The 19,034-nt window shown below is 39.1% G+C and overlaps 1 protein-coding gene and 1 long non-coding RNA gene across 4 annotated transcripts in view; one reads left to right on the top strand and one right to left on the bottom strand.

Moving 5' to 3' along the window:
* LOC123517355 overlaps positions 1-8,657 on the top strand; it is a 35,457-nt gene extending 26,800 nt beyond the window's left edge. Inside the window, exons 2-4 of the long non-coding RNA XR_006678452.1 lie at positions 293-379; positions 3,285-6,416; positions 8,606-8,657. This is a non-coding gene — a long non-coding RNA (uncharacterized LOC123517355). The remainder of the gene's footprint in view (positions 1-292; positions 380-3,284; positions 6,417-8,605) is intronic.
* The window catches only part of LOC123517340 (limbic system-associated membrane protein-like), a 198,942-nt gene continuing 183,960 nt past the window's right edge, over positions 4,053-19,034 (bottom strand). For 2 of the 3 annotated variants that reach the window (XM_045277363.1, XM_045277343.1), the window contains 4 exons: positions 17,868-18,102; positions 12,513-12,587; positions 7,624-7,746; positions 4,053-6,907 (listed from right to left, as the gene is read on the bottom strand). In XM_045277363.1, coding sequence (XP_045133298.1) covers positions 7,649-7,746; positions 12,513-12,587; positions 17,868-18,102 — 408 coding nt within the window. In that variant the 3' untranslated portion in view covers positions 4,053-6,907; positions 7,624-7,648. The remainder of the gene's footprint in view (positions 6,908-7,623; positions 7,747-12,512; positions 12,588-17,867; positions 18,103-19,034) is intronic. The other variant, XM_045277353.1, reaches the window with a different exon arrangement.

Genomic DNA, 19,034 nt, shown 5'->3' with positions numbered 1-19,034 from the left:
CTCTCTCTCTCTCTCTAATTTTCTTTATATGCTTTATTTTATTTAGTTTTTTTTTCTTCGTTTTTTTTATTTCGTTTGTTTTTTCCTTATTTCTTTTATTTTCTTACTTTTTATCTTTCATTTTTCTTAATCATGTATTTTCTAGTTCTGTTTTTCCTCTATTTTCTAATTCATTGTGTATTTAATTATTCTCTCTCTCTCTCTCTCTCTCTCTCTCTCTCACACACACACACACACCCTACCTAGTTTAAGTGACCCAATAATTAAAACTTACCTGTGTCTAATATTTCAGGTGTGTTGGTGTGAGGGGGGGGGGGAGGAAGGAGTTACCTGGCCTGTCACCTCACCTGGATTCCACCTGGTGATTAGGCTGACGGAGGTACAGTAATTACTAGTGCACCACGTGTTTGCGGCGTCCCAGGGGAGGTGAGAGAGGGGGAGAGGAGAGGGAAGAATGGGGAAGAGAGAGAGAAGATAGGTTAGTTAGGGAGGTAGAACAAGGGAGGTGTAGGAATAGATTTGAAGAGAAATGAAGAAGGAAGAAGAGGAAGAGGGGAGGAGTGTGTTTAGGAAGAGAGGGTTTAAGAAAGGAAAGAAGAAAGGAAGGCATGGGAATAAATTTGAAGAGAAAGAGAGAAGGGGTTTGTTTACGAAGAGAGAGATAAGAGAATGTTTAAGAAAGAGAGGTAAAAATGGGGAAGGAGGGAGAAAAAGATAGGTTAATATGGGGAGGTAGAAGAAGGGAGGTGTGGGAATAGATGTAAGAGGAAGGAAGAAGGGAGAAGAGGAGGAGTGTGTTTAGGAAGAAGAGGAAGAGAGGGTCTACGAAAGAAAGGAAGCAATAACGTAGAGTGAAAAAAATTTAGGAAAAGGAAATAAGGAAAAGAAAGAAAAGAAAAGAAAAAAGAAAATGTTGAAGAAAGAATGGAATAACGAAGGAGTGAAGAGGGTTTAGAAAAAGAAAATGTGGAAAAGGAAATGAAATAAAAAAAGCGGTAGATAGATAACTGGTAGAGAAGAGAGAAAGAGAAAGAGAAGAGGTTTAGAAAAAGAAGGGATGTAGATGGAGTTGGGGAAGAAGGAAAGAAGAAGATGGAGACACTGATAGAAGGGAAAGGGAAAGGGGGAAGGAGGAGGAGGGGAAAAGGGATGACGGAAAAATAAAAAAAACAGGGAGGGGGAAAGTAGTAGAGGAGAGAAGGAAAAGTAGAAAAAAGAAGGAAAAGTAGAAAAAGGAGAGGGAAAGTAGAAAAAAAGAGAGAAAAGTAGAAAAGAGGGGAAAGAGGATGAGGGGAAATGAGACAGGAAACAGAGCTGAGAGAGGAAGAGGGAGAAAAGGAAGGAAAGAACAAAAGAGTAGAAACAGTGAGGGGATTAAAGAGAAAAGGAAGAGGGGAAGATAAAAGGAGAGATGGGGAAATGAAAGAAAGAAAACGGGACGAGGGTTGGGAGGAGGAGGAGGAGGAGGAGGAGGAGGAGGAGGAGGGGATGTTAAAATAAGAGATATTTTGAAAAGTTAATATCTTTAGTAGAATTTCGTTTTTTTTTTCATTTTTTCATTTTCATTTGACTTTTTATTTGCTTGCTTGTTTTGGAGAGAGAGAGAGAGAGAGAGAGAGAGAGAGAGAGAGAGAGAGAGAGAGAGAGAGAGAGAGAGAGAGGAAAAAATAAGGAATAACAAGGGGTGAGAGAGAAAGAAAGTAGAAAACTGAACGAACGAGAGGGAGAGAAAGGGGGAAGAGGAAAAAAGCAAAAGAAAAGGAAGGATAAAGGAGAATGAGAAAGAAGTGATGCATGAGAGAGAGAGAGAGAGAGAGAGAGAGAGAGAGAGAGAGAGAGAGAGAGAGAGAGAGAGATTGCTAAGTACTTCTATAACCAAAACTTTTTAATTATTTCCTCCCCTCACCTGAGCTCTTACCTGACCTGCCTTCACCTGTGCGGTACAGCTTCCCCTCTCACCTGTTATTTAATTAGCCAGCCAGGTGTACACGACCTTCCGCACCATCGTTTTCTTTGATCCTCTTCCCGTTTTCTCGTTTTTTTTTTCTTGAGTTTCCCATTAAAGTAGGAACGTCAGTCTCTCTATTTTTGGATTTTCAGTATTTTTTTTTTTCGTGTATTTTCTATTGTTTATACGTTTCCTTGTTTCCTCTCTTTATCTCTTACCTTATTTATCCTTTTATGTTTGGATTTCTAGTATATTTTTTTCTTGCATTTTCTATTCATTTTCTTTTTTTTATCCCTTTTCTACCTTACCTTGTCATAGAGTAGTAGTAGTAGTAGTAGTAGTAGTGGTGATAGATATGTGCAGAAGACTTACACACACACACACACACACACACACAGTATAAGAGAAACCTATCCAATTAGTGTGTGTGTGTGTGTGTGTATTTAACTTACATTGTAGAGGAAGAAGCTAAAAAAAACCTTTACGTATTATCAAAAAGTTGTGATTATCGAGGGAAGTCAGTGAAGAAAGTTTAATTTGTTTTCGCAACTAGGGTAACAAACGAGGAAGAGATGAGACGTACTAGCTCTCTCTCTCTCTCTCTCTCTGTATCGTTAGAGTGCAAATGATGAAATTACTTTTTGACAATTCCCTACAACTACCGCTCTTTGTGTGTGTGTGTGTGTGTGTGTGTGTGTGTGTGTGTGTGTGTGTGGGGTGTGAACGTTATTAATCAAGACAAAAGTGATACAGGGCCTTTTTTTCCCCGGCAAGGCTAACAATGCGCCATTTATCAGCCATTGTGCCCGGCAATTACTAGCGGGATAAAGTTGCATATTGACCAAGCATTGTGTTGGGTAAAATCTCGATGCACTTGTGGCTATGAGAGAGAGAGAGAGAGAGAGAGAGAGAGAGAGAGAGAGAGAGAGAGAGAGAGAGAGAGAGAGAGAGAGAGAGAGAGAGAGAGAGAGAGAGAGAGAGAGAGAGAGAGAGAGAGAGAGAGAGAGAGAGAGAGAGAGAGAGAGAGAGAGAGAGAGAGAGAGAGAGAGAGAGAGAGAGAGAGAGAGAGAGAGAGAGAGAGAGAGAGAGAGAGAGAGAGAGAGAGAGAGAGAGAGAGAGAATCTATTGTTATGTTACGGTGACGAAAGATTAGTTAGTTAACCCTGAGTGACTTTATAGTAGTAGTCAAACCAGTAGTAGTAGTAGTAGTAGTAGTAACGTAATAGCTGCATTAGTAGTACTCATAATAGTAGTTGTTGTTATCATCTTACAATCCATCTTACCACTACTCTAACCGCAGCCAGACCACCCCACTCACCACAGCCTTTTTCCACAGCAGCAGCAGCAGGAGGAAAGGATAGATAGAGAGGCAGAGATGACGAACCTGAGCTAAGCAGTGAAGCAACAGACGTGGATAACAAGATAGCAGCGATGCGTGGAAGTGAACGAAGACATGTTAGGAAGTTAAGGTCAGGAGGAAGAAAAGCAGAATAAAAGCGAAGACAAAAGACGAGAAGTAGGAAGTTGAAAAGGCGACGAGGAAGAGATTAGATAGATACGTAGAGAGAAGTGATGACGAGGAGAATAGCAGACGTGGTTATGGAGAAGAAATACGAAGAAAAAAGGTGAAAAAGCAATAAAATAAGAATTGGTAAGTGAAATTCTCTCTCTCTCTCCACAGCCCCACAGTATGTTTCCGAACCACAGTCACTCACCACAGCCCCTCCCTTCAATAAACACACACCACACACCCACACCTCCCCACAGTATGTCTACGTACCACAGTCACTCGCCACAAAAATAAAACAGCAATTCCTAGAGAAAGAGAAAAGGGAAGGAAAAGTGCTAAAGTAATGAAACGAAGACTTAAGAGGATGTAAGAGAATGGAGGAGGAGGAGGGAGAAGAGGAGTGATGGCAGGGTATCGTGTCATAGTCTCACTCATCAAGCCAGGTGTTGCAAGACCTCACCTTCACCTGTCATCATCACTTACACACCTTGACATCACCACCATCACCACTGCTCACCTGAAATCCTCGCAGGTGTGGCCACTTTCCTCCAGGTAAAGTTAATAATACAAGAACACCTGTAAGTAAATGATTAATAAAAGATAAAATTACGTTTATTTGTCTTCCTTTCCAAGTTATGGTACAAAAAACTTACAGTACAAGTAGCTGGCTGGATGCAGAACGGTGGAGAAGCATTGGTTTTGAATTGTTTAGTCAATCAAGCCTATTTGAAGTAAAAGTGACACCTAGGTTATATTTCCTTATCTAATCTAATACATTAATGACTATACCTTTTCTTTACGAAGGTGTGAGAGGAGGGACCTGCCCAATAATGATTACGTTGTGATGTTACCGACACGGGATGTTCTTATAAGTAACACCAGTGGCTTGGCTTGTCTTGTCTTGGCTTGGCTTGGCTTGGTGTTCACTGTTCTCTTGTTCTTGTAGCCACAGTCTCACGTTCTCATTATTTCTTTTGTCCCTGTTTTTTAGTACACACACGAGTATACTTGAAAAACACTGCGAGTCAAACAAAGTGAACTCGAATAAACGTCAACCCGACACGTAACGAAGACATTGTTATCGTTAGTGGTTCGTGGAAAGGAAACGTGACTACTTGTAACAGAAAAGATGTTGCCTTGAGGCGCAGGACAGTAGGACAGTCATGATCGGCTTCATATCAACCATCGATAATTACTTGTTTGTAAAACCTGAAGTTGTTACAATCATTAAATTTTTAAGAAGCTAGCTAAGAAAAATTAAATACTTAAATAACTTAAATAACTAACTAAACCTTTTTACAGTTTTGGTTGGAGCTGAAACTAAAACGTTGCGTGCTACAAATAATTGGAGGTCTTACAAAGTTAGCCAGGGAAATAGAAGCTTAAAAATATAAACGTAAGTTACACCTACAAGAATATAATAAAAACTAACAAAAAAAAAAAAAAAAAAAATGCAACTTTACGCTTTTCACAATAATTTACAACGAAGTGACAAAAATGATTGAATTCTTTAATAATAATACTAGAAGCTATTCACGAAAAAGAAAACGGTTACAAAGAAAAGAAAAAAGTAACTTAACACCTTTGACGGTAACTGTTGGCGGAACCACCACCACCACCACCAACCACCACCACTTGCCTCAGACCTCAACACAGGAGCCCCGGGAAGAAAGGAGGACGATGTTAAAAAAGCGAGCAAAGTGACACACATAACAAACTGGTTATAGTCCATTTGTACAGGTGATGACCACGATTACGAAGCTCCTTTAATTAACACAGGTGAGGTGACGCCTTCACCTTCACACAACTAAAACACTACACCGAGTTTCTATTTTCTTTTTTTTTCGGCAGTTCGTACTAACTTGGTGGATGAATTCTCGCCACTCCACGCTGCGACACTAATCATTTTGGCTCATTAATGCCCGGATGAAGAATAAAAAAAAGAGAGAGAGGAGTGAGCGATCTAAAGAAAAAAAGTGAGCGATCTACTTGAAAAAAAAAGTGATCTACTTGAAAAAAAAGAAGAAAAAGAGCGATCAACTTGAAAAAAAAGTGAGCGATCTACTTGAAAAAAAAAAGTGAGCGATCTACTTGAAAAAAGAAAAGAAAAGAGGAAGTCAGCCATCTATTTGGAAAAAAGGAAAAAAGTTGTGATCGATCTACTTGCACACTCACAAATTCTCAGAAAGGAAAGAGGAATTTAAATGAAGAAAAATGCGAGTTTGTTGAATAAATGAGAAAACGAAAATGGAAAATAAGAAAAGAAAGTGGGAGTTCCTTAATGAAAATGAAGGAAATAAGAGGAAAATGTGAAGCAGAAAACGCGATTTGGTTAATGCAGACAAAACTATGAAGAACAAAAGAAAAGAAATGCAAAACAAAGAAAAAAAAAGAATGAAGCATAAAAATACGATACAAAACGAGCTAGTCCACCAAATTAGTCTGAACGATCCAAAGAGAGTCAAGCCAACACGCTCCACACACGGTCGCCACACGCTCACCTCGCAGCCTTCAGTACAAAACACACACAGATCGGCTTTCAAACGCTCGTGAAAAGGAGTCTCAAATTCTTATCTACCCAGCACTGCCTCAGGTGACCCGCGCCCCGCCCCAGACACAGCTATACACACCCACTGCCCACGAAGGTCCAGAGAAACACTGTGCTGTAGTTTGAAGTAACACTAATTCCCCTCTTGGTCATGGGGTTGTTCAGTAAAGCTCGGCGCCACGACACTGAGGTTATAGAGCGCCGGGACAACTGAACTGTTAAATTGCAATGGGAAATGTTGGGTTCGCTGGCTAAATGAGAAAGGAAATTGGAGGTACAAAATGAAGAGTTAATCAAAATTACAGGAAAAATGGAATTAAACAGAAAATATGAGTTCACTGATGCAAAATTGAGAGAGAGAGAGAGAGAGAGAGAGAGAGAGAGAGAGAGAGAGAGAGAGAGAGAGGGAGGTAATACTGTTAGAAAATGATGACAATAGCTACATAACACATTAGCTGACTAGAACAGCATCTTTCTTTAATACCTTCATCAATTTTTACGTTCAAACTGAGAAATTTAAACCAAATGAGAAAAAAAAAAAACCAACATCTGAGAATTGAGACACAAAATCGAAGCGGAAAATACAAACAAAACTGACACAAAATAAACTAAATCGGAAAACACAAAAACTAAACAAAACTAAACTAAAATAAAATGTCAACCCAAAGTTCATCAATCACCAAACTTGAATCACGAAACAAAAAAAATTATCAGGTGAAAAAGTTCAGCCAATCTAGCCCAGGTGCGCAAGTCAGCCACACCTGTCACGTCAGCAGGTGTGCCCTCGCCTTGGGGAAGTGATGAGGGGGACACAACTCCAGGCATCGTGTTCTGAGGGCGTGTGGGGGCGTCTTACCTGCTGTAGAGGATCTTACCTGCGCGAAGGATCACCTTAGATTACCTGCAAGAATACAAGTACATGTAAGATTATAGAATACAATTTGGAAGGCTGTTAAAGGCCAGGTAACACATAAAGCACTATTAATTAACCCCTTCAATACTGGACACATTTTAAAGATTTGTGTACGATTAGACCTTTTCATTGACATTAGGAAAGGTCTATGGAGGTCAGAAGATTAATGTCCTCAGTCTTCACTTTTTTTTAATCACATACATAAGTTTCTGAAGCTGTATAAAATCATCAAATAGTAAGCAGAATGAATATGGAAACGCATCCTGGTACTCAAGAGGTTAATTAACACTGTCAGATATTCACTTCATCTTTCCTTAATTAGCAATCACTCTGAGACATCACTGGTTACCTACAGCTACCTGCAGTCTATAAACTAGATAGAAAGTGCAAAATTTACCTTTTTTTTTAAACTTTCTGTATTCCTTCTAAAGGGTAAATAAAGTAGGCCATGTCTTTTCTCAGACGTAATAGCAAGTGTTTCGTGCAATAGTGGACAAACAGCAACATAAAAAAAAAAGAAATGAGCAAAATAAACTTGAAACAAGATCAAAACAGTAAAACAGTCCGTGCTTTGCCTCAGTTCTAAAGACAAGCATTTCCTGCAATAATGGATAGACGTGACATAGAAAAATGATAAAGGAAAGAAATGAGCGAAATACACTTGGAAACTCAAAACCTAAGGAGCAGAACAAGCTGTATCTTACCTCAGTTCTAAAGAGAAGCACTTCCTTAGGATAGGAGAGGGCGTGAGAGCAGCAGCACCACGAGGAGGGTGAAGGCACCACGCGAGGTCCCGCCCCCGCTGGCTGACTGTCCCACCGCCACCTCTGCAACAAGCACACACACACACACACACACACACGCCTCGCATCAGTCATGGGGACAGTGAAGGTGAACCGTAATACTAATCAGCTTAGGCACAGTTAATTAATATCCACTGTTCTAAGATACCTAACCTCTTTCCTTATTTTCCTTAGCTAAAATGAAATAAAATAAATAAGCTCGGAATTCCTAGTTTTCCTTCCATTTCTTCAACCCCTTCAGTACTGGGACGCATTTTTACCTTGAGTTTTGTGTACGATTAGACGATTTTATTCACATTAGCAAGGGTCTATGGAGATCAGAGAACCAATGGCCAGAGCCTTTACTATTCTAACCCCCACATATGTTGCTGAATCTGTGTAAAAGCACCAAATAGTAACCAGAATGAATATGAAAACGCGTCATGGTACTGAAGGGATTAACATGAACCTACACCGACAAACAACTTAACCTGCACGAGCTACACCTGCCAGTCACGCTAGGAGAAGAATCACCTGTACACATCTAACAGTACCTGGGAACACGGAGAACCACAGAGGAAAAATGGTACGAATAAGGTGAAATGAGTGAACGCTGTGCCTGAGACGGAGCTAATTAGTAACGAAACCATAAACATCCCAGCAGGTAGAGACGTGTGATGAGTGAGGGAAACCTAATTGGGACATTAATTAACCTTGCATTAGAGAAAAGCACCTGTGTCATCTACAAGGTCATGGGATTAAAATACACTAATTAAATGACCTTTCCGGGAGTTGACTGAAGAAATAATGTAAATGAGTAACGTAATAATATGCAGGCAGTGAGTGAGTTAAGTTAGGTTAGGTTAGTGAGATTTAAAGGGAATGAAACGTGATACTGGTTGAGAGAGAGAGAGAGAGAGAGAGAGAGAGAGAGAGAGAGAGAGAGAGAGAGAGAGAGAGAGAGAGAGAGAGAGAGAGAGAGAGAGAGAGAGAGAGAGAGAGAGAGAGAGAGAGAGAGAGAGAGAGAGAGAGAGAGAGAGAGAGAGCCTCCACAATGAAGAGCATTAAGTTACTGGCGATTCTATTATTTTCAAACAAACAAAATATTTAACGTAATCGGGTTTCTAAAAAGAGAGAGAGAGAGAGAGAGAGAGAGAGAGAGAGAGAGAGAGAGAGAGAGAGAGAGAGAGAGAGAGAGAGAGAGAGAGAGAGAGAGAGAGAGAGAGAGAGAGAGAGAGAGAGAGAGAGAGAGAGAGAGAGAGAGAAATTCAATCCACACTCACTACTTTTGTCTCTTTTTCCAGCATCATATCTAAAACCAACCTCTGTTTTCTCTCTGAACAAATAATCAAATAAATAAAACAGAAATCAAATAAACCAAAAACACATTCACGTCCTTAATATATATATAAAAAAAAAAAAAAAAGAAAATACATTCCAACAATTTTTTTCGGTTCATTATGGAAATCACAATATAAAGACAGACATGAATGATTTTTTTTCTCTTTTAACTGGAAGCAATCGTAATGAGCTGAAGGGAGGACTGAAACACGTTAATTAAGCTTGATCACCTGTCCTCTACCTGGCATTGCGTTACCCTGAGCACATTCGTTACCATTCCTGCCCGGGCGAGGAAAGAGGAAGGAAAAGAGAACGGAGAAACGTTAATACGATGGAAATGTACAAAAAATTGGCGTATACCTTATGTTAGTGTAAATTTTAGACTATATTTCTCTATATTTTCAAACTTCTACAGGGAAATTAAAAAGAACTATAATTTTTCATTTCGGAATTTTGTGTTGTATTGTTTGTATAAGATTAAGAGATAAAAAGTTAAGGATTTGATGTATATTTCTCTATATTTTCAAACTCCTGCAGGGAAACTATTATTTCTAATTTGGGATGTTTGTGTTGTAATATTTGTATACGTATGTTTGCTTTCTTTATTTATCTATGCGACAAGAATAGACCTAAAAAAGTTAAAGATTTGGTCTATATTTCTGTATTTTTCAAACTCCTGCAGGGAAACTAAAGAGAATATTATCCCAATCTTTGTGTGAGGATTGCTTCTTTCTATATTCATTCATTCGTTACTTTCAATGTTCAATAATTCCAAGGCTTTTAAGAAATTTCCTCATTTCTTTCAAACTTCTGTGGGGAAATTCAAAAGTATTATTATTTTTCTTTTTTCCATTATTGAGTTGTATAAGTTTGGTTGGTTTCTCTCTTCAATATGGCAAAGAAAGAGTTAAAGATTTGGTGTTTGAGTATCTTTTCAAACTTTTGTAGTGAAATTAGAGAATATCAATATTTTTTAATTCTAGTTATGAATGAGATTGAGTTTTCTTTTTTTTTTTTTTTTATTCGTTTCTTTCAAGCAATGTTCAAGGATTCCAATGTCAAGAATTTTCCTCATCTCTTTTGCAGGGAAATTACACAAATAGAACCATTTTTCTTCTTTGGACGTTTGAGTTGAATTATTTTATTAATCTGGTTGCTTTCTTTCTTCAATAAGGCAAGGAGAAAATTCAAGACTATATATTTCCGCATCTTTTCAAACTTTTGTACTGAAATTAAAGTGTGTCATTATTTTTTGAGTTGTAATATTTGCATGAGAATTTATTTTTTTTATCTATTTCTCGTTTCTTTCAAGCAATGTTCAAGGATTTCAATGTCGAGAATTTTCCTCATCTCTTTCAAAACCTCCGAAAGGAAATTACATGAAAAGAATCATTTTCTCCTATATTTTTGTACTTTGATATTTGTTGAGTGAAGTGGTTTGTTTATTTATTCACTAAGTTATGCATTAATTTTGTATGAGCCATTGTTTAATAATTCCAAGGCTCTTTAAATATTCAGCGAGACAGGTCTTGCGTGAGGCTCGATATGTGATTGTTAGTCTTGATATGTGATGTATTTTTCCTTTTATTCAGTATTCCGTTTTCTTTTTGTTTGCTTGTATGAAGGTGGTGGTGAAAAGGGGCACTAAAGAAGACAGGGGGAGGGGCATAGGGGATATGGGTAAATTTCCTTGTTTTCATAGCTCAAACTTTTTTCACTTTTCATCATTCAAATTTCCTTGTTTTCATTGTTTAAATTTTATCTTTTTTTCATTGTACAAATTTCCTGGTTTTCATAGTTTAAATTCCCTCTTTTTTCATAGTTCAAATTTCTCTTTTTCCATAGTTCAAATTTCCTTCAGTACTGGGACTAGATTTTTACCTTGAAATTTGCATACGATTAAACCATTATTGACATGAGGAAGGCTCTATGGAGGTCAAAAGATTAATGGTCAGAATTTTCACTATTTTAATCCCCCCACATGAATTTCTGAAGCTGTATAAAATCGCCAAATATTAAGCAGAATGAATATGGAAACACGCTATGGTACTGAAAGGGTCAAGGTGAAGAAAGCAAAATCATGAAAAAAAAGAAATAAAGGAAAACGTACGAGGAAGGAGGAAGATATTGAAGGAAAAAAATAAACATGAAATAAGGAAATAATTATAAAAAAAGGAGGAAAAATATAGAGGATGAAAATAAAGACTTAGTGAAAACCCAAAGCTACATACATACAATATATACACAATAAACACACATACACAAAATAAATTAAAAACACAAAACAATAACAAAACAAAAAATACTAAGTTAAAGAGAAAAAATTGAAAAAAATAATGAAAAAGCTTCTAATAGTTTACCTCCTTGTTAGTAATAGATAGTTTGAAGCAGAGATAGTCACCGATAGTTATCTTCCCGGTGTTAGTCAATTAGCAATACTTAGCGACTATTAGGAAGTTAATTAGCAGTAGTTAGTGGAAGTTAGCAACAGTAAGTGGTTGTTGCCTATACATAGCTGTTTTAAGAGGAACAACTGGTCAAGGGCAACACAATATGGACAAAAAAGATCCACTGAATGGCCAGTTCCCTTAAAAGACACGAGTTAACCAAAATTCAGGGACAAATGGTAACTGTTAGCGATAGTTAGAGGTTGTTGGTGGTAATTTGAGGTTGTTAGGAGTTGTTATCCTAATTATATATAGTTAGATGTTAAATTGGTGTTTGTTAAGAATGACTGGTGACTTAGCGAGTTAGCGATAGTTAGACGTTGTTAGCGGTAATTTGAGGTTGTTAGCAGTTGTTAGCTTAGTAAATGGTAGTTATATATAGTTAGATGTTGAATTGGTGCTTGTTAAGAATGACTGATGACTTAGCAATTGTTAGCGATAGTTGGACGTAGTTAGCGATAGTTAGACGTTGTTAGCGGTAATGTTGTTGTTGTTAGCGGTTGTTAGCCTTAGTAAATGGTAATTATATATAGTTAGATGTTGAATGTGTTATTTGTTAGCTGTAATTAATGTCAGTTGGCGATAGTAAGACCTTGTTAGAGCTACATAAGATTAGTTAAACACTTGTTAGTGATAGTTAGAGCTATATGGCGATAGTTCGACGTTGTTAGTGTTCGTTGCAGTTAGCTAGATATTTGTTAGTGTTAGTTGGCGATAGTGTGGACCTTGTTAGAAGTAGGTAAGATTAATTTGGACACTTGTTAGCGGTAGTTAGGTGTAATTGGGGTTAATTAGACATTGTTAGTGCTAATTACGGTTAATTAGATAATGTTAGCGGCAGTTAGTGTTAGTTAGCGTTAATCAGACGTTGTTATTGCTAGTTAAGGTTAGTTAGGAGTTACTAGCGGTAGTTAAGGTTAGTTAGACATTTATTAGCGGTTGTTAGGGTTAGTTAGCGATAATTAGACGTTGTTATTGCTAGTTAAGGTTAGTTAGACGTTGTTAGCGGCACTACGGACAAACCTTCGGACACATCGCCCTCTCCGGACAGCGAGGGCTCAGGAGTGGCGGCGGTGGTGGTGGTGGTGGTTGGCTCAACTGGTTAGGGGAGATGTAAAGGTAATGGTCTAATTGCTCTACAGGTATTTACAACCTCTGTGTGTGTGTGTGTGTGTGTGTGTGTGTGTGTGTGTTAGTAGGAGTGGTAGTAGTAGTGGCAGTGGCAGCAGTAGTAGTAGTGGTGGTGGTGGTAGTAGTAGTAGTGGTAGTAGTAGTAGTAGTAGTAGTAGTAGTAGTAGTAGTAGTAGTAGTAGTTGTTGTTGTTGTTGTTGTTGTTGTTGTTGTTGTTGTTGTTGTTGTTGTTGTTGTTGTTGTTGTTGTTGTTGCAGTTTATTAATGTTATTGTTGTTGTTATTGTTGCTATGGTATCTAAAACCACAGACCTCAACTATAATGCAAACAAAACAAAACAAAACAAAAAACAAAACAACACAAATACACCTAACATGCAAACAAAACAAACACATAAAACACCCACACGTTCTCCAACAATCAAAACACCTTACACCCTGTCCCCGCCCCCTCCCCCTAAAATTAAAAAAAAAAAATACCTTAAACTAATCCCTTAAAAATAATGACTCCTCCCAAAAAACATTCCCTTAAACTAAACTCAGTGAAAAAAAATCCCTTAAAAAAATTCCCTTAAAATCCCCAAAATATAATCCTGCGCCAAAAAGAAGGGAAAGAAAAAAAAAAAAAACTACCTTAAACTAAATCCAGAAAAAATTATCTCCAGCGCCCCCCTGAAAAAAAAAATAATAAAAACAAACTTCCTTAACATAAATCCAGAAAAAATAATCCACCGCCGCCCCCCTGCCCCCCATAAAATTGAACACAAACTTCCTTAAAATAAATCCAGGAAAAATAATTCACCGCCCCCCCACTGCCCCCCATAAAATGAAACACAAACTTCCTTAAAATAAATCCAGGAAAAATAATTCACTGGCCCCCATAAAATTAAACACACAAACTCCCTTAAACTAAATCCAGAAAAAATAATCCACTGCCCCCACTGCCCCCATAAAATTAAACACACACTCCTCAAACTAAACCCAGAAAAAATAATCCACTGCCCCCCACTGCCCCCCATAAAATTAAACACACACTCCCTCAAACTAAACCCAGAAAAAATAATCCACTGCCCCCCCACAGCCCCCCATAAAATTAAAAACAAACTCCCTCAAACTAAACCCAGAAAAATAATCCACCGCCCCCACTGCCCCCATGAAATTAAACACAAACTCCTTAAACTAAACCCAGAAAATAATCCACTGCCCCCACTGCCCCCATAAAATTAAACACACAAACTCCCTCAAACTAAACCCAGAAAAATAATCCACCGCCCCCACTGCCTCCCATAAAATTAAACACACAAACTCCCTTAAACTAAACCCAGAAAAATAATCCACCGCCCCCTGCCCCCCAAAAAAATGAAACACAAACTCCCTTTAAATAAACCCATACAAAAATTGATACTAGGTAACAGAAAAGGCAAAATAGAGACCAACTAACGTCAATTTAACAGGTTCATTAAAGTGAAGGTTCAATTGCCGTTAAGTACTGTTCTACTCTTTCTGGCGAGCAATTATGGAGTAGCGGGCAATAGAGGCTGATTTAGTGAGTGTGTACGCGGAACGAAATTTACCGACGACAGCTTAACTTGATGATAAAGTGTAGAGAGGGGTCGGTGTGTTTCCAAATGAGTATGTATATGAATCTCTCTCTCTCTCTCTCTCTCTCTCTCTCTCTCTCTCTCTTGCCTTAGTCTTTTTTCTATTTTTTTCCCGTTTTTTTTTAAAGTTATATTTGTCTCTCTGTTTGTTTCTCTCTCTCTCTCTCTCTCTCTCTCTCTCTCTCTCTCTCTCTCTCTCTCTCTCTAGGTTTCGTTATCTCTCTTCATTTTCTTCCTTTCAATATATTTTTCGTTTTGGCTTTCTGTCTTCATCTTATCCTCTTTCTTCTTTCAATTTACGGCGCTAATTCTTTTTCTCTCTCTCTCTCTCTCTCTCTCTCTCTCTCTCTCTCTCTCATCCAACTCTCTTTCCATATCTCAACAACATTACTTTTACTTTCAACGTCAAAAATATCTAGTAACGCTCTCTCTCTCTCTCTCTCTCTCTCTCTCTCTCTCTCTCTCTCTCTCTCTCTCTCTCTCTCTCTCTCTCTGGCTAACTTTTACCCGTAAGGTCGAAAAGTCTAAGGATTCGCAGTAATTCTCGTCCTTCAAACGTTTCCAGGTAGAGAGGAGAGTGTCTGTACAATGGCCAGGTAAAGGTGTTGAATTTTTGCTGCCCCACTTTTCGTACACCTGCCTGCATATTGTTAAGGAGGATAGGTGAGCCCGCCAGGTGAGCTGAGGTGAGGCTGAGTTAGATTAGGGTAGGTTAGGGGAGGTAAAGCTTAGGTGAGGTGAGATAAGGTAAGGTAAGGTGAGGTGAGGGGAGGTGAGGTGAGGTGAGGTGAGTTTAGGTTAGGTTAGGTTAGGTTAGGTTAAGTTTATTGAGGTGAGGTTACGTTCGGTTGGTTAGGTTAGAATAAAGACATAAGCTTAGATAAGTTAGATGAAGTGAGGCTTAGCTTAGTTTAGGTTAGGTGAAGTGAGGTTTGGTTAGGTCAGATGGGGTGAGGTCAATGAAGGACAGGTGAGGTAAGGTGAGGTAGCATTAATTTAGACGGTAAACAAAGGTGAGGTATGATTAGGTTAAGGTTAAGTTAAGGAGGGTTAGGTAAAGTTAGGTTAAGTAAGATTATGTTAGATTATACATTGTGCAGAACGAGACGGGACAAGATAACACGATCCCAAACACCCCAATAATTAACAAACATAACGATTTTTTGGAAACATGACAACGGAATCCGGCGGAAATCGAGGGACTAACAACCCCCACACACCTGAGCAGCGCAGGTAAGGGAGATCACCTGTAATCACGCCAGGTAACACCATCACACCGACACATCCACACCGCTCTTGTGAATAAACTGATCAAAATACCGGGGATAAAATAGTTATTCAGGTTTGGAAATAGTTTTGGTATATGAAAACGCAATATTTTGGCAGATCAAATAAACGCAAATCAAATTAACTCGGAATGAATTCGCGCCGCGCTGTTTGGTACGATATTTTGAAATTGTATGAAGACAATAAGCAACACTGATTAGAGCCACGGACAGGTGTGTGTGTGTGTGTGTGTGTGTGTGTGTGTGTGTGTGTGTGTGTGTGTGTGTGTGTGTGTGTGTGTGTGTGTGTGTGTGTGAGGGTTCTGGATGGAGGAAGAGGTGCTGAATATTATCTCTCTTCTTCTCTCCTTCTCTCCCTTCCTCCTCCTCCTTCTCTTCTTCCTCCTCCTCCTCCTCCCCCTTCTCCTCTTCCTTTTCCTTGTCTTCTCTACTGAATTATCTTTTCCATATTAGTCACAGCTGTTGCGATAAATAACATAATATAATATCTAATAAAATCCTCTCTCTCTCTCTCTCTCTCTCTCTCTCTCTCTCCCTAATCCCTATTTTTCCGTCGCTTTCCTTTCACCTTTCACCTAAAAACATACACTTATCTATAATTTTCTGTTTATTCCCCCCCGCCCCCTCTCTCTCTCTCTCTCTCTCTCTCTCTCTCTCTCTCTCTCTCTCTCTCTCTCTCTCTCTCTCTCTCTCGGACCCGGAGCATAGGAGCGTGGCGAGTGTCAGTCAAAACAAACTGGGCCGGAAAACACAAAAGCACACACACATCACCCGCAACACGGATTTGTCTGCGTGCTTCACCTGAGCCCGCCAGGTGAGAGAGAGAGAGAGAGAGAGAGAGAGAGAGAGAGAGAGAGAGAGAGAGAGAGAGAGAGAGAGAGAGAGAGAGAGAGAGAGAGAGAGAGAGAGAGAGAGACCCTAACACACCTCTTCTCTCCACCTCTTCAAACTTTTCCTTCCCTTCGTCCTTCTATCCCTCTCGTCCACTCCCCTCTACTATTCTCCTTCCAAACGTGTCCTTTCAGCCCATCAAACCTTCGCTTCTCCTCCCACAGCGCCGCCCACACATGCACTCCACACCTGCGCCACATGTGTCTTTCTCTTTCACCTGTCTCTCTCTTTAAAGGACTTTTTCAGATGTGTTTCTCCTTTTTCGTTTTCTTTTTCTTTCTTTTCTATCAGTCTGTTTGTGAAAATAATGTAGTTTTTTTTTTGTTTCTTCATGTGAAAGGTTTGTTAATTTTTTCTCTCTCGTTTTCTTTATTATTCTTTTTTTTTTTCTATCTGTTCGTATAAAGGAAATGTAAAAGTAGTCTCATTCTTCTCTCTCTCTATTCCTTTTATTCTTTTCTTTTTCTTTCTTTCTCCTTTACTTCTTCTAATTCCTCTTTTATTCCTTTTTGGCATGTTTTTATTCATCTTTACTTGATTCTATTCGTTACCAGCTATCTAAGCCAATATGTATGTATGTGTGTGTGTGTGTGTGTGTGTGTGTGTGTGTGTGTGTGTGTGTGTGTGTGTGTGTGTGTGTGTGTGTGTGTGTGTGTGTGTGTGTTCTTTTTATTTTCATTTCAGCTTCATACTCTTGAAAAATTTTACCAAAGCAATGACACCTCTCTCTCTCTCTCTCTCTCTCTCTCTCTCTCTCTCTCTTGCGTCATTTTCAAGAGATTTAAAAGCATAGAGACCTCAAAAACCTTCCCCACCCTTCAACACACCTGCCCAAACCTGCCACGGCTCTTATACACCTGTCTTCTAATTCTTCTGCCCCTGCTCCCTTTTCACTCTCCTGCACATTTTTCCACACCTGCCGTCTCGTTCTTGGCCTCACTGCACACGTGTTAACTTTTCCTCCCATCCTACACCTGCTTTTTCTACCTCTCAGCCTTCTGTCGTCTTATTTTCAATCGTCTACACATCTGTTCGATCACTTTCGGCTTTCCTTTACCTGTTTTATTCTTTTTTTTTTTTTTGCCTAATTCACACATTTCTTCCTTATCTCACACCTGTTTATTTCATTTTCATTCAGTATTATACGTGTACTCTTCGTTCCTATCCAGCACACACCTGTTGTTTTGTATTCTGTTTCCCTACACATATGTACCCTTCTTTCCCAATCTATTCACACAGAAACTTCTCATTCCACACCTTTCCTCTAATTTTCAAAGGCCATAGTGACAATAAGCAGCGTTTTCTAGAGTGCTTTCCGTATTAGTAATCTAGAAATCTTGCTAATCTATCACTAAACCGTACTAAAAACACCCTTGCAAACCCGGGTCACTTGTAGCTGTACAGAGCCTTTGGGAAGTAGCGAAGGTGCGATGCGAGTGTTAAACAGACGAGGCTAACTAAGTGACTAACCTTTCCTGGTGTTGAAGAGGAAGATTTCAGAGTCCCTGGACCAACCAAACTTGTTCTCCACAGCTACGGTCGCCTCATAGTCAGTGGCGGGGTCCAGGTCGGTGATAGCGTGGGTCATGTACTTGAGAGGCCCCGCTGACAAGGGCGCCACTGCAGGACCATTGGGATTGGAGCTGGGGCTGGTGGAGTAAAGCTGTATCTTCCACTGTCCTGTAGAGTGGCTCTCCTGGCTCTCCTGTGTGGGTGAAAGGACGGTGGTGTGTTGTCATTAGTTGGGGAATGACTGGTTTGGTTTCTCAGTTGATGGATGAGTTAGCAGGAAGATAGGTTGCTAGATAGAGAGGTGGGATTGATAGGTGATAGGTAAGTAGATAGATAGATGGATAGGTAAGTAAGTAGATGGATATTTTTTTTATACAAGAGGGAAAGCAGGTCAAGGCAACTAAAAATAAAAAAAAGGATAGATAAGTAGATAGATAGATGAAAAGGTGAGTATATAGATAGACAAGTTAATAGATGGATAGGTAAGTAGACAGGCAGATAGACGAATAAGTTGATAGATGAACAGGTAAGTGAATAGGTAGATGGATAGATATATAAACTAGATAAATAAATTGACTGATTATTTTCTAAGGTCACGGAAATGATGATGGTTTTCAAGACTGGTACTCCTGATAATAACGTAGTGATGCTGTTAATCTTTCACTACAACCACAGAAACACCCTCGGAAACCAGTGTGACTTCAAGTAAGCAGAACCTTTCAAATGCAGCGGCGGTACAAACCCCTGACCGCCCCCACCTCCCTCCCCAACTCACTACCCTGAAATAATGGTGCAAATAAGCATAACAGGGGAAACTAAACAAAATACTCGCCACAACTCACGACAAGAGGGAAAAATAAAGGGAAAATGCTGAAGGAAGTAAAAAAAAATAAATAAACAGGTCATTTACGTATACATTTTTTTTTTTTTTTCATGCGTTCACACGGGCGGAAAACAAACCCGCATTTACATTTTGCTCTTGACACCACGAAACACAAACATACAAGTTGCAATTCCCACGGCCTGGTTTGCGTGTGCGTGTGTCGCTAATTGTTTGTATTCAATTAAACCCGCACTTTTGATGTATAGTTATGAGCAAAGGATAAACGGCGTGGAAGGATGACA

This window comes from Portunus trituberculatus, chromosome 6, assembly GCF_017591435.1.
Source record: "Portunus trituberculatus isolate SZX2019 chromosome 6, ASM1759143v1, whole genome shotgun sequence".
NCBI classification, from domain to species: Eukaryota; Metazoa; Arthropoda; class Malacostraca; order Decapoda; family Portunidae; genus Portunus; species Portunus trituberculatus.
The sequence above is the reverse complement of the archived record's forward strand: the minus strand, read 5'-3'. Positions and strand labels throughout refer to the sequence as shown.